This window comes from Haematobia irritans, chromosome 5 (assembly GCF_050003625.1).
Source record: "Haematobia irritans isolate KBUSLIRL chromosome 5, ASM5000362v1, whole genome shotgun sequence".
Classification (NCBI taxonomy): Eukaryota; Metazoa; Arthropoda; class Insecta; order Diptera; family Muscidae; genus Haematobia; species Haematobia irritans.
In genome coordinates, this window is record NC_134401.1 from 170,035,836 (window position 1) to 170,049,993 (window position 14,158).

The 14,158-nt window shown below is 33.8% G+C and overlaps 1 protein-coding gene across 2 annotated transcripts in view; it reads right to left on the reverse strand.

Moving 5' to 3' along the window:
* Positions 1–14,158, reverse strand: part of Fkbp14 (peptidyl-prolyl cis-trans isomerase Fkb14) — a 63,373-nt gene that overhangs the window by 13,939 nt on the left and 35,276 nt on the right. For both annotated transcript variants that reach the window (XM_075311040.1, XM_075311039.1), the window contains exon 4: positions 645–733. In XM_075311040.1, coding sequence (XP_075167155.1) covers positions 645–733 — 89 coding nt within the window. The remainder of the gene's footprint in view (positions 1–644; positions 734–14,158) is intronic.

Sequence of the window (14,158 nt, forward strand, 5' to 3'; positions counted from 1 at the left end):
TCAAAAATAATGATTTAAATCAGAATAATGTGCTAATGATTGTTTTATTTTTTGCCAAAATGATCAATTTTCTAACCACAATCAATCAGTATCAAGGTTCACGCGTGAATCATATGAGTCGTGAACAAAATCCAAAGCAACTTTCGTGAATGGGACTAAAATAAATATGTCATGCGTAAGCGTGCGTGAGAAATAAAATCGGTTTGTGAATGTGCGTGAATAAAATTTCTGCAAAATTCACGTTCACGAAAAAATCAAGATTTAATTCATACTCGTACGTTAAGTGAAATTAATTTAGCTCTCGAACTATATTCTATTTTTGAATTTTGTTACCTTTGCTGATTTCCGCTTGGAAAATGTCGTGAGTCTCGTGAATTTGTCGTGAATCGTGCGTGAGAGTGAGTCTTTAAAAGTAGTTCGTGCGTGAGCGTGCGTTTCTGGTTTTCATTTCGTGAATGTGTGTTCGTGAGTGGGATTGGATACCACACGTATCGTGCGTGAATAAACGTTTTGCTTCGTGAATGTGAGTGAAATTTCAGTCACGTGCACACCTCTAGTGTAAACCCCAATTCAAGTAACAATTCTTCTTTAAATTTCCTCAAAATTTTAAAGCTGTTGGAAAAAAGAGGTAGACTTGTACTTACCAACACACATATCGAGTAGACCTTGATCCCAGCCTTTGATAACTTGTCCAGCACCCAATTGGAAGGTGAATGGTTGGTCACGATCCAAACTGAAAATAGAACACAAACGAAACGATTGACAATTAGAAAAAGGCTCAAACACAAATAAAAAAATAAAACAAAAATTAAAAAAATAAGTGTCCTTTAAAAACCGGCAAGCAAACAACCACGTGAAGTGCTCTCCTTGAAACGTTATAAGAGCACTTCACTTAAGAACGTATGCTCATCATCATTTGTATGCCTTTTAATGTCCTGGAATCGTGTGTGAACAATCCATCATTCGAATGAGATATGTACGGAATGAAAAAAAAAACATGGGAATGAAAAATTGAAGCCAACTGCGGAAGAAGGGCTACACCATTCAAAACAAAAAAAACAACAACAAATGTTGGAGGTGCAACAACAACAGAAACATTTGTTAAGGGAATTTATGTCTACTAAAAAATTCATGGCATTGGGAGTTAGCGCGAATTTGAAAACTTTTTAAATGTGAGATTATTTAAAATTATTATTACGAATGCCTGGGGAATTCCTGATGCTCACTCCCTCTTACAAATGGAACGCTGGTAATGCTTTATTCTTTGGTTATTAATTGTATTTTATATCACACTTAGTTATAGATAATAATGGTAATATTCACAATATATATATAGCATTACATCTACTACATCTATCTATCTTTCTGTTATGGAATTTAGCCTACGAATCACATTTAATGTTGAAGAAATTCTTAAGGAGTACATCGTATTCCTCGACTGGTAAATGTTGTCACAATCATGTTGCTGTAATTTTTCCTAAACAAATTGTACACGGGGGTAAATAAAAAATTATTATCATAACTGAAACAACTTATCACTCGAAGGCTTCGTCTAGCTGACTATGATGGGCACATGTAAATGTTCTTTGAACATTGTGATGTCCCTATGGACAATATAGTAGTTTGTGTAGTATGCCCCTGGTTTGCCACAATTTAGCGCGAGAGATGTTTTCCTTATTGGGTATGTAAAAAAAAAATATCAAAAGACAAGAATGAGAAAAACAACAATTTAGCATAAAATATTATAGAAAATTTTGTCAAAATTTTATTTGTATAGAAAATTTTATCAAAATTTTATTTCTATAGAAAATTTTGTCAAAATTTTATTTCTATAGAAAATTTTGTCAAAATTTTATTTCTGTAAAAACTTTTCTCAAAATTTTGTAACAATAGAAAATTTTGTAAACATGTTATTTCTATAGAAAATTTTGTCAAAATTTTATTTCTATAGAAAATTTTGTCAAAATTTTATTTCTATAGAAAATTTTGTCAAAATTTTATTTCTATAGAAAATTTTGTCAAAATTTTATTTCTGTAAAAACTTTTCTCAAATATTGTACCAATAGAAAATTTTGTAAGCATTTTATTTCTATAGAAAATTTAGCCAAAATTTTATGTCAATAAAAACTTTTCTCAAAATTTTATGTCAATAAAAACTTTTCTCAAAATTTTATTTCTATAGAAAATTTTGTCAAAATTTTATTTCTATAGAAAATTTTGTCAAAATTTTATTTCTATAGAAAATTTTGTCAAAATTTTATTTCTATAGAAAATTTTGTCAAAATTTTATTTCTGTAAAAACTTTTCTCAAAATTTTGTACCAATAGAAAATTTTGTAAACATTTTATTTCTATAGAAAATGTCGTCAAAATTTTATTTCTATAGAAAATTTAGACAAAATTTTATTTCTATAAAAACTTTTCTCAAAATTTTATTTCTATTGAAAATTTTGTCAAAATTTGATTTCTAGAAAAACCTTTCTCAAAATTTTATACCCATAGAAAATTTTGTGAAAATTTTATTTCTATAGAAAATTTTGTCAAAATTTTGTTTCTACAGGAAATTTTCTCAAAAATTTAATCAAAATTTGATTTCGGTAAAAACTTTTCTCAAAATTTTATACCAATAGAAAATTTTGTCAAAATTTTATTTCTATAGAAAATTTTGTCAAAATTTTATTTCTGTAGAAAATTTTGTCAAAATTTTATTTCTATAGAAAATTTTGTCAAAATTTTATTTTTATAAAAACTTTTCTCAAAATTTTATACGAATAGAAAATTTTGTAAAAATTTTATTTCTATAGAAAATTTTGTCAACATTTCATTTCTATAGAAAATTATTTCTATAAATATTTTTGAAGTACCTTTTAGTTAGAGTGGAATATTTTGAAAAATCTACTAAAACATCAACAATTCTACCAATCTACCAAACAGTAAAAAATGTACCATTTTTGGTAGAATTCTACCGATTTTTGCAACCGTGATGGTTACCCCTTAACTAACTAACAGTTTGGTTGATAATTATTGCAACAAAGTAAAGCGCTACAAATCCAACAGATTGAGATCCGGAGATTTTGTGCAGTAATACGAAGCGAACAATCTTCTTCTAAAGCCATTCTTCCTGAGGAATGTCTGCGTCCGGAATGTTTTTCTGCCCAGGGCTTCAATTCTGTCTTTAGCACATTTTCCCGATAAGATTCGGTATTTGTTTTGAAACCGGTCGATGAAAACGAGCGGCCGTACGCGTTACGGCTGTCGATACCATTACCATCGACGGCTCTTGATTTCTGGTGGCCAATGGAAGATATAGATTTTCAGCTAACCCCTTTGGCTAATAAACCCGATCATTTTGTTTATTCACAAATTGTTAAATTTGGAATGGCTTTTAATTGGCTACTTTTGTGCAAGCGAAGTTACTCTTTGGCTCTTTCCAGACTAATTTTTTAGGTGTATCGGTAACCTTTAGAAACTTCAATGGCTTTAGTCCAAGCTCATTCTTTCAATATGTATTGCATCCGCTCTCGCAATGGGAGCCACCGTGGTTATCATGACCGCCCTGCATACACATGGTCATGGGTTCAATGGCAGTGAGCAAACTCCAAAAAGTTTTTCAGCGGTGGAAATTTTGGTGACATTTCCGATTGTTTCAAAGCTTCTTTACCGGACTCGCCTTTAAAAGGAGACCCGTTGTCATTGATCTAAACATAGAATCAGGTAGTACTAAGTGATAAGAGAGAAGTTCACCACTGTACTATCACAATGGACGAACTAATCTGAGTGAGCCTGAATATCGGTCTGCCACTACACTTAACCTATCCGTTCTCGCGATATGTACAGCCCACGATAAAGCTTTCTACCACTGCGGATTTCGATCAAATCTGGCTTTCACTTTTCGGATTTATTCACATTTAAATGCTGGAGGGTTCTAACGTAGCTATCGTCGTATGGGTTTTCAGCCAAAGATAAAGAAACACACAATCACGTTTAAATTCCACCACGAAGAACTTTATTTCTGAATGTTTGTAAACAATAAAATGAACCGTCATCTTTCCACTGATAGACGAGAAGTTTAGAAATGTGCAATATTTATCATGCCCGTCTTGTGTACACTGTGTCATGAGTTCAATACCAGTGACCAAACTCCAAAAAGTTTTTCAGCTGTGGATTATCCCCTCTCAGTAATGCATATCAGCCACCCTGTAACCATAGTGATGGGGAAAAGGTTAATTAAATTTTTATACAGATGGCTCGAAACTAGGGGACATTTATAAAAGAAAAAAGACCAGACTCCTTCGGTGTTTTTTAGACTGATCTATCTATTGGCAATAAAAAAGCTGACAGATTCGTTGGGAGACAATATTACAAGAATTCAAAAAGTTGTGATAGTCAAAGAAAGACTCTAAATTTTGGACAGATAGATTGCGAAATATTTTATCTAGGTCAGGGGAATGTCCCAAGGACACCACAAATTTTTGACCATCCTTATAAAGGGTGATTCTTTTGAGGTTAGGATTTTCATGCATTAGTATTTGACAGATCACGTGGGATTTCAGACATGGTGTCAAAGAGAAAGATGCTCAGTATGCTTTGACATTTCATCATGAATAGACTTACTAACGAGCCACAACGTCGAATTTTCAGTGAATGGGCCCTAGAAAAGTTGGCAGAAAATCCGCTTTTTTATCGACAAATTTTGTTCAGCGATGAGGCTCATTTCTGGTTGAATGGCTACGTAAATAAGCAAAATTGCCGCATTTGGAGTGAAGAGCAACCAGAAGCCGTTCAAGAACTGCCCATGCATCCCGAAAAATGCACTGTTTGGTGTGGTTTGTACGCTGGTGGAATCATTGGACCGTATTTTTTCAAAGATGCTGTTGGACGCAACGTTACGGTGAATGGCGATCGCTATCGTTCGATGCTAACAAACTTTTTGTTGCCAAAAATGGAAGAACTGAACTTGGTTGACATGTGGTTTCAACAAGATGGCGCTACATGCCACACAGCTCGCGATTCTATGGCCATTTTGAGGGAAAACTTCGGAGAACAATTCATCTCAAGAAATGGACCGGTAAGTTGGCCACCAAGATCATGCGATTTGACGCCTTTAGACTATTTTTTGTGGGGCTACGTCAAGTCTAAAGTCTACAGAAATAAGCCAGCAACTATTCCAGCTTTGGAAGACAACATTTCCGAAGAAATTCGGGCTATTCCGGCCGAAATGCTCGAAAAAGTTGCCCAAAATTGGACTTTCCGAATGGACCACCTAAGACGCAGCCGCGGTCAACATTTAAATGAAATTATCTTCAAAAAGTAAATGTCATGGACCAATCTAACGTTTCAAATAAAGAACCGATGAGATTTTGCAAATTTTATGCGTTTTTTAAAAAAAAAAAATTATCAAGCTCTTAACAAATCACCCTTTATAATTCAGAATTGATTTCGAATTACTGACATGTTCTCGAGTTTACTTGAAAATTATGGCATTATAAGCCCGAAAGGTTAGTCTCTAAATTGTTTTTGTTTAAAATTTTTCACAAAAAATATAAGAGCCTTTATGGGTGAATCACCCAGACCTTATGATTATCACTTGTGCAACAAACTTTTAAACAAATGAAAAATGTCTCCCAATGCAACACTTCGCCAGAGAAACTATAAAAAGTTCTCGAAAACAATTGCCTGATGGTGGCCAAAATATTGTCTTCTTCCTTTTTCTAGATTCCTCATGACGATGAGTAACAGAGAAACAATGTACATCTTTTATTTACGCCTATTTAACATCCCGCGCTGAACCAGGAAAAAAGCAACAAAACAAAACAGATGGAGTAAGACATGAGACAAGTGGCAGGTTTAAATATTTTATATGCCCTCCTCTGGGAGGCTTTGTAACAATTCAAAAAATTGTGTTCCTATACAAATACCTCAATTTGTAAAACAATGCAAAAAACAACGGCTATGGTGTGGCAGAAAAGGAGCTTAGCTGACAATGTACTCTGTTCTCCTGTGATGAAGAGTATATCCATGAGCAGTGATAATATGGTGGTTCTTTTGGTGGCAACAAAGAGTATAATCTCCTTTGTGTATGAGTGTTAGGAGGCAGGGAATAACATCAACATTAGGAACAAGTGGAAAATAGCATCATCAAATGTCATGGAATGCGTCTTCATGGTCTTAGCCTTGATGTTGTAGGTGTAACCATCATATTTGTGTAACAAACCCCTAACACCGGAATCTAACACTCTAATATTAATGCGTTTACAAAAAATAAAACAAAAACTTCAAAACAAACACATAAGACATAGAGTTTCCGGTGGATTACGATGAGTGCGGCTTTCCACATATACCTTCCCCCCTCCGACCAACTGAATGTTCTCTTTGCACGAATGACACTTCAATATGTTATGCATGCTTATACCTTGATGCCATCAGCCAGTTTCATTCGAGTTTCTTTGTTTTTTGCTTTGAATTTTTATTGCAATTTGTTTTTCTTCGGGATTTTGTTTCTTTTTTGTTGGAGTTCCCCATTATTGTTGCTTACCACACTGAATGTGAGCATACAATTCACACAACAAATATGACACTTGGCTTCTGCTTGTTTGCCATAAACGCGCACACAACAAAATCGTGGTGTGGGTGGGTATGTGTGTGATATCTTTGAAGTCTTTTTAAGAGATTATGATGATTCCATTGTGAGATGTGTGATACCAATGTCAGGTGAGTTTATTACCTTCTCAAAAATATGAATATAGGGGAGAGGATTCATGAGAGCTTTACTGAGATCGAATACGATGATGATGTTTTGAAGACAAACAACGGAAACCCTAAAGTATCTGCTATAGAAATTATTAGGAGACAAATCAGCGCTCTCTTGCTTTATGTAAAATTCCCCAGAAATGGTACAACAAACACAATTTCTTGGCTCACTGCATGTATGTGTGAAGATAGCATCCCATATTTGATACGATATGCTCTGTTTGTCCCATATTGCGAGCCTTTCCCTTATAAACATGTAAACGGTGCTTTCGTATGTTACAAAAAAAAATCCCCTTCGCCAAATATGATGTTTTGAATTGCTCTCTTTGTTGTTTTTGTAAAGCTTTACTAGATGTATTTTTATTGAGATTGTGCAAATGCATATCTAATTTTATGCGTGTTCAGTGCCAATGCTCCCCATACTGGAAGTTTGTTCTTTACCAAAGCCATAAATGTTTCAAATGATGATGATGTTGTTGTTGTGTTGTGAGGGATTTTATTATCATCTGAAAATCTTTCAAAGCTTTTCCGCATATCAGTATTTATGGTTTTTATATTAATACTCGGTGTTTGGTTAGACATTGATTTATGATAATCATAGATGATAATTGTTATTGTTTAGCATAGGAAACATATGTTCATATGTCCACGTATCGTATCGCTTTATTTTTAAAGCATTGTAAATTAGTTTGAATTCTAGGTCTCATTTCACTTGGTAGTTGATAATAAAGAAATATGTTTGGGACATCGTTTGATAAGATTGGGGAGTACATAGAAGAAACGTTGGTAAAGGTGGGTATTAAGTTCGAGTTTAGCCGCTAAAGCTAAAACTAAATCAGTAAAAAAAAGGCGTAGGTTAGGTTAGGTGGCAGCCCGATGTATCAGGCTCACTTAGACTATTCAGTCCGTTGTGATACCACATTGGTGAACTTCTCCCTTATCAGTGCTGCCCGATTCCATGTTAAGCTCAATGACAAGGGACCTCCTTTTTATAGCCGAGTCCGAACAGCGTTCCACATTGCAGTGAAACCACGTAGAGAAGCTTTGAAACCCTCAGAAATGTCACCAGTATTACTGAGGGTGGAAAACTGAAAACCGCTGAAAAACTTTTTGGTATTCGGTCGAAGCAGGAATCGAGCATGCAAGGCGGGCATGCTAACCATTGCACCACGGTGGCATAAAATTATACATATTTGTTGCAAATTTTATTATAACTTGATAGGGCATTGTCCAAAGCAAATTTCCACAAAGTTTGTATTCCTTAAAATGGATTATTAAAGAAAAGTGAAAAATGGCGGCTAAACTCGAACTTAATACCCACCTTAATAGTAAAAGGTGGTAAAGAATAAAGGAAAATTGAAGTCATTCTAGCACAGCTAAAGTCATTCTAAAGTCTTCGTGTCTTCACTTTGAGGAAACATTTCCTTAGTTCAAAGACAAACAACTTCAACAGAGGGATGCAAATTTCCAAGATTCGTCTCCTAAATTTAATGAAAAAATGGAGGCAAAAATTATAAACTTTCTTTTAATTAAAATTTCATTATTTAATTCAAATTGCGTGACCTAAAATTTGGGATACATAATCTTTCATGCTAGATCAATATATTTTTTAGAGTACCTCCAAGTAGTACATAACTCGCTGATTAACCCTAGTATATATTTTTATACCCTCCATCATAGGATGGGGGTATATTAACTTTGTCATTCCGTTTGTAACACATCGAAATATTGCTCTAACACCCCATAAAGTATATATATTCTGGGTCGTGGTGAAATTCTGAGTCGATCTAAGCATGTCCGTCCGTCCGTCTGTTGAAATCACGCTAACTTCCGAACGAAACAAGCTATCGACTTGAAACTTGGCACAAGTAGTTGTTATCGATGTAGGTCGGATGGTATTGAAAATTGGCCATATCGGTCCACTTTTACGTATAGCCCCCATATAAAGGGACCTTCAGATTTGGCTTGTGGAGCCTCTAACAGAAGCATATTTCATCCGATCCGGCTGAAATTTGGTATATGGTGTTGGTATATGGTCTCTAACAACCATGCAAAAATTGGTCCACATCGGTCCATAATTATATAGCCCCCATATAAACCGATCCCCAGATTTGGCTTGCGGAGCCTAAAAGAGAAGCAAATTTCATCCGATCCGGCTGAAATTTGGTACATGGTGTTGGTATATGGTCTCTAACAACCATGCAAAAATTGGTCCACATCGGTCCATAATTATATATAGCCCCCATATAAACCGATCCCCAGACTTGGCTTGTGGAGCCTCTAAGAGAAGCATATTTCATCCGATCCGGCTGAAATTTGGTACATGGTGTTGGTATATGGTCTCTAACAATCGTGAAAAAATTGGTCCACATCTGTCCATAATTATATATAGCCCCCATATAAACCGATCCCCAGATTTGGGTTGCGGAGCCTCAAAGAGAAGCAAATTTCATCCGATCCGCCTGAAATTTGGTACATGATATTGGTATATGGTCTCTAACAACCATGCAAAAATTGGTCCACATCCGTTCATAATTATATATAGCCCCCATATAAACCGATCCCCAGATTTGGCTTGCGAAGTCTCCAAGAGAAGCTAATTTCATCCAATCCGGTTGTAATTTGGAACATGGTGTTGGTATATGGTCTCTAACAACCATGCAAAAATTAGTCCACATCGGTCTATAATTATATAGCCCCCATAACATATAAACTGATCCCCAGATTTGACCTCCGGAGCCTCTTGGAGGAGCAAAATTCATCCGATCCGGTTCAAATTAGACACGTGGTGTTAGTATATGGTCGCTAACAACCATACCAAAATTGGTCCAATCACACAAAAATAGGTCCATATCGGTTCATAATCATGGTTGCCACTAGAGCCAAAAATATTCTACAAAAATTTTATTTCTATAGAAAATTTTGTCAAAATTTTATTTCTATAGAAAATTTTGTCAAAATTTTATTTCTATAGAAAATGTTGTCAAAATTTTATTTCTATAGAAAATTTTGTCAAAATTTTATTCATATAGAAAATTTTGTCAAAATTTTATTTGTAGAGAAAATTTTGTTAAAATTTTATTCGGTTCATAATAAAATTTTCATCATTGTCAAAATTTTATTTCTATAGAAAATTTTATCAAAATTTTATTTCTATAGAAAATTTTGTTCAAATTTTATTCGGTTCATAATCATGGTTGCCACGCGAGCCAAAAATAACCTACCAAGATTTTATTTCTATAGAAAATTTTGTCAAAAGTTTATTTCTATAGAAAATTTTGTGAAAATTTTATTTCTATAGAAAATTTTGTTAAAATTTTATTTCTGTAGAAAATTTTGTCAAAATTTTATGTCTACTTATCAAACTGAATTATATACCTATTGGATCGATCTTTTTTGATTTAATATATACCACGTATGGACTTACATACAATTTAGAAGATGGTGTTAGGAGGTTTTAAGGTATCTTGCCATTGGCAAGCGTTACCGCAACTTAAGTAATTCGAGTGTGGATGGCAGTGTTTATATGAAGTTTCTACGCAATCCATGATGGAGGGTACATAAGCTTCGGCCTGGCCGAACTTACGGCCGTATATACTTGTTTTAGTTTTTTTTTGTGATTGAGAAAACTGCCATTATACCGCTAGTAACAATTGAACTTTAATTTGTTTATCCGAAAAACAAATCCCGGCATGCCTTTCATAGGCGCTGTGTATTACCTTTTAACGGAATTAATTTGTTATTGATGATGTTGATGAATTGTTAATGGGCGTGTAAACAGTTAATTGGATTGTCACATTTCCCACTCTCTTCACATATAGACCAATGCGGAATGGAAACCAAGAGATGGTGGTAACAAAGTCACATACGTATATGATGTATGCAATATGAATGAGATTCCATCGTGTTGAGATGACGATGATATCCATCACTCTGTTACAGATGCTTGGTTGTTATGATGTATTTGGAGCAACCAAATATCGACAGGTGTTGCAGATGATGTTGGACTGGCTTATAAACTGACTGTACGACTTCATTGAAGGCACTTTAATATATCCAAAGAAATTCAATAGCTTTAAACTCACTGTACTAAAGAATCAAAAACTTCATGAAGGTAATAAAAAATGTGGCATTAATAGACAACTCACGATCGAGATGCAAGTTTGTTCGTTTGACTTTAAGAAAAAGAAAAGGGATAAAGTCAATAGCCCCATTAACGTGTTTTACTTATTAGTAAGTTTGAATTGTAGACTTTCTTTTTATTCAATCTGTAAATGTTATGGGTGAGCTATTTCTATCAAACTCAACACCATAAGATGACAATCACATCCTCAATGTTTTACAATTCGGCTCATTATCTATCACCCTGTCGTATCAAACTAAACCTTTGGCTAGTTATGGATTCAGGGGTTACAATGCAATAGCTGATGGGGTCAATCAACCCCCATGGTTATTAAACTTTCACTACACTCTCGTTTATGACTCCTTAAGACACTCTAACTTTAACTCAAAAACAATTCATTTCATAATATCAAATCTCCAAAAGCATAACAGCATAAAATGTTGTATGTTCAAAGATCCAACATCGCGACATTCCTTACCTTACAGCTCCAAATAAAAAATAAAACTAAAAACATGTCACGGTTATTTTGCAGTTTATGTAGGAAAATTGGTTAGACCAAAAAACTAACTCTCGCTGAAGAAAAATATGGAAGCGCAAAAGCCTTTCGAATAGAAAAAATGCGTATTTTATAGAAATATGTACAGCAAGTACTCAAACAGTGAGGTTGGCAAGAACCAGTTCGCGTTTTTCCTATCATGAGAAGCTTCATAGGAAACCTGGCGATGTTTGTTATTGTAGAAAAGGTGTTTGGCCAAAAGACAAGTAATATGACAAACTTTTAAGTCTATTTAACTGGTAGGTATTTACAGTGTATACGGAAGAAGACAATTTACTAACTGCATATGGAGTAAAAACTAGAGATATAGAAATATTCCTTCGAGCCTATGTCAAAACAAGTGAATAAAGTAGGAAGTCGGGAGCCACCGTGGTGCAACCATATGTTTTATTACACTATTATTTTCCTATTATTTAATTTTTACAATTTGAAAAACTTTTTCACTCCGACCAGGGGTTGAACCTGGGTTTGCTGGCACCATAACAAAACGCCTTAGCAGACTCAGCCACAAACGCCATTGAACATAAAGCGTCGAAAGGTCAATTCAAATGTTTGTGATATACGCAACCTAAATTTTACGATGCGCAATTTACAAATTACTAAGTAAAAATTTCTTTAAAATAATGATATTTTAATAAAGTAAAGTTTATAATCTTTGCTTCAATTTTTTTTAAATAAATTTAGGACTCAATTTTAGGAAATTTGCATCCCCCGGTTAAAGTCGTTTATCTTTGAACTAAGGCCAATTTTCCTTAAAGTAAAGAAACAAATTTTTTATTTAAAGAAATCGTCCTTAAATTAACTGAAATGTTGAATTTTTAAATTTAAGATAAAAGCGCTTCAAATATAGACTAAGGGCGTTTTCGATTCGCAAAAAATATGTTGCCTTGGTTTTACACTACTTTTTCCCTAATTGACATTTCGCCCAAATGATAGTGTAATTCTAAAGTTATTGTTAATTTATAATATTGTGAGGTATAAAGGATCCAAAATCTATAGCAGTGTCCTTGATATGTTGCAATCAATTTCGAGAATGTTGCACCTTTTTTCCCAATCGAAATCGCCATAAGATTTTGAGGATTTAGCATCTTTGGTTTAACTTATTTAATTTATTTTAAAGAAGCCGCATCTTTGTCTCGGAATCAATACCAAAATCCCAGCAAAAAAAAATCGTCGCCAAAAAGTAGTGAAAATGTTCTTTTTGGATTCGGATGTGCTGCAAAATTGGCACAGAAGCGATGATTTTAACATGGGCTTGTCATACACGCAAAAAAATAATTCTTTCCTCCCAAACGAAATTTTAGACAAACAAAGTTCGTTTCTCATTTGCTTTTCGTTGAAAGGAAGTGTATTTGGAAGAAAAGTATATACTTTTTGTGATAAACGTTTATTCTTTTCCAGGATGTAAAAGCAATTTCATAAAGACTAACTCAAAAAAAATTTTTTCTGGCTAATTAGATTTTCCCTCACATCTTTCTCACTTCCACGAAGTTTTTTAGTTCTTAGCACCTTTTCCTGCAATACAAACAATGTAGAAGAAATTATATGATTTTATAAATTTTTAATTTTTTTTTACCTTTCGCCTGGACTGAGAATCGAACCGCGGACCATGCAATTTGTAAGGCAGCACACTATCCACTGAGCTACGTAGCTGTTATTGTCATCAATAGCTAATTATCCATATAAGTTATATTAATATAGCATAGCTTGCGGCGCCCACGAGCCGATTAAACAAAGTTTATTTAACAGAAAAATACATTTAGTTTGGGACCGTGGAGCAGTGGTTGCAACGTCGGACTTGCATGCCAAGGGTCGTGGGTTCGATCCCTGCTTCGACCAAAGTTTTTTTTTTTTTTTTTTTTTTTGTACATATATTCCAGATATGGTCGGAAAAAATTTCAACATTACATTCTACTATATTAAATTTTTACTATGAACTGTAAAATGTGTCTTATTAAAGACCTAAAGTCAGAAAAGAACAGTGTTTGATATAAACGAAATGGACTGTGTTGTTGGTTCAAAAATAACTCTTTTTATTGAAAAAATAAAAATTGTGTAAGAAACGAATTTTTTTGGTGATAAAAGTGTATACTTTTCGAAGCAATTCAAAAAACTCTAACAAAAGAAAAACGTTTTCGGTACACGTTTTCCAAACGTTTTTTTTCTTTGCGTGTAGGACGGATGTCCACCACTTCAACAGCCGTTGCACTGAATTTGCATCATTTCTTGATGTGTGATGCGAATCCAGTGATTTGGATGTGAATAGAGAAATTTTGTGGTATTTTGACGAATAAATAATTTTTTAAAATTTTTTATGATTTTTAATGCATTATAACGCTTGTCTGGAACGTTTGACATTAAATGTTTTCAAAAATTTGCAATTTTTTTCGTCAAAATTTAAATAATTTGCACTATTTTATTAATTTTTAATCTGTTTTTAACCCATTTTAAACAATAAAACTTTAAATTTCCCATTAAAAATATGAAAAAAGCGAGTCATAAAAAATTGACTCAAATGAACTTCCTGTGCAGTTAAAATAAAGAACATCTTTGGGAGGACATTTTTGGAAGTGCTTTTAAAGTTGTGCCTTAAGAAGAACTTCTATTTTTTTTTGTTGGGAATTCTTAAGGGAAGGTAAAAATCTTTGGATTCAAGTAAACTTTTTTGAGTGAGGGTATAATAAATAAATGGAAAGGTTTTAAAATTAAGCACAACTTCCACTCTAATAA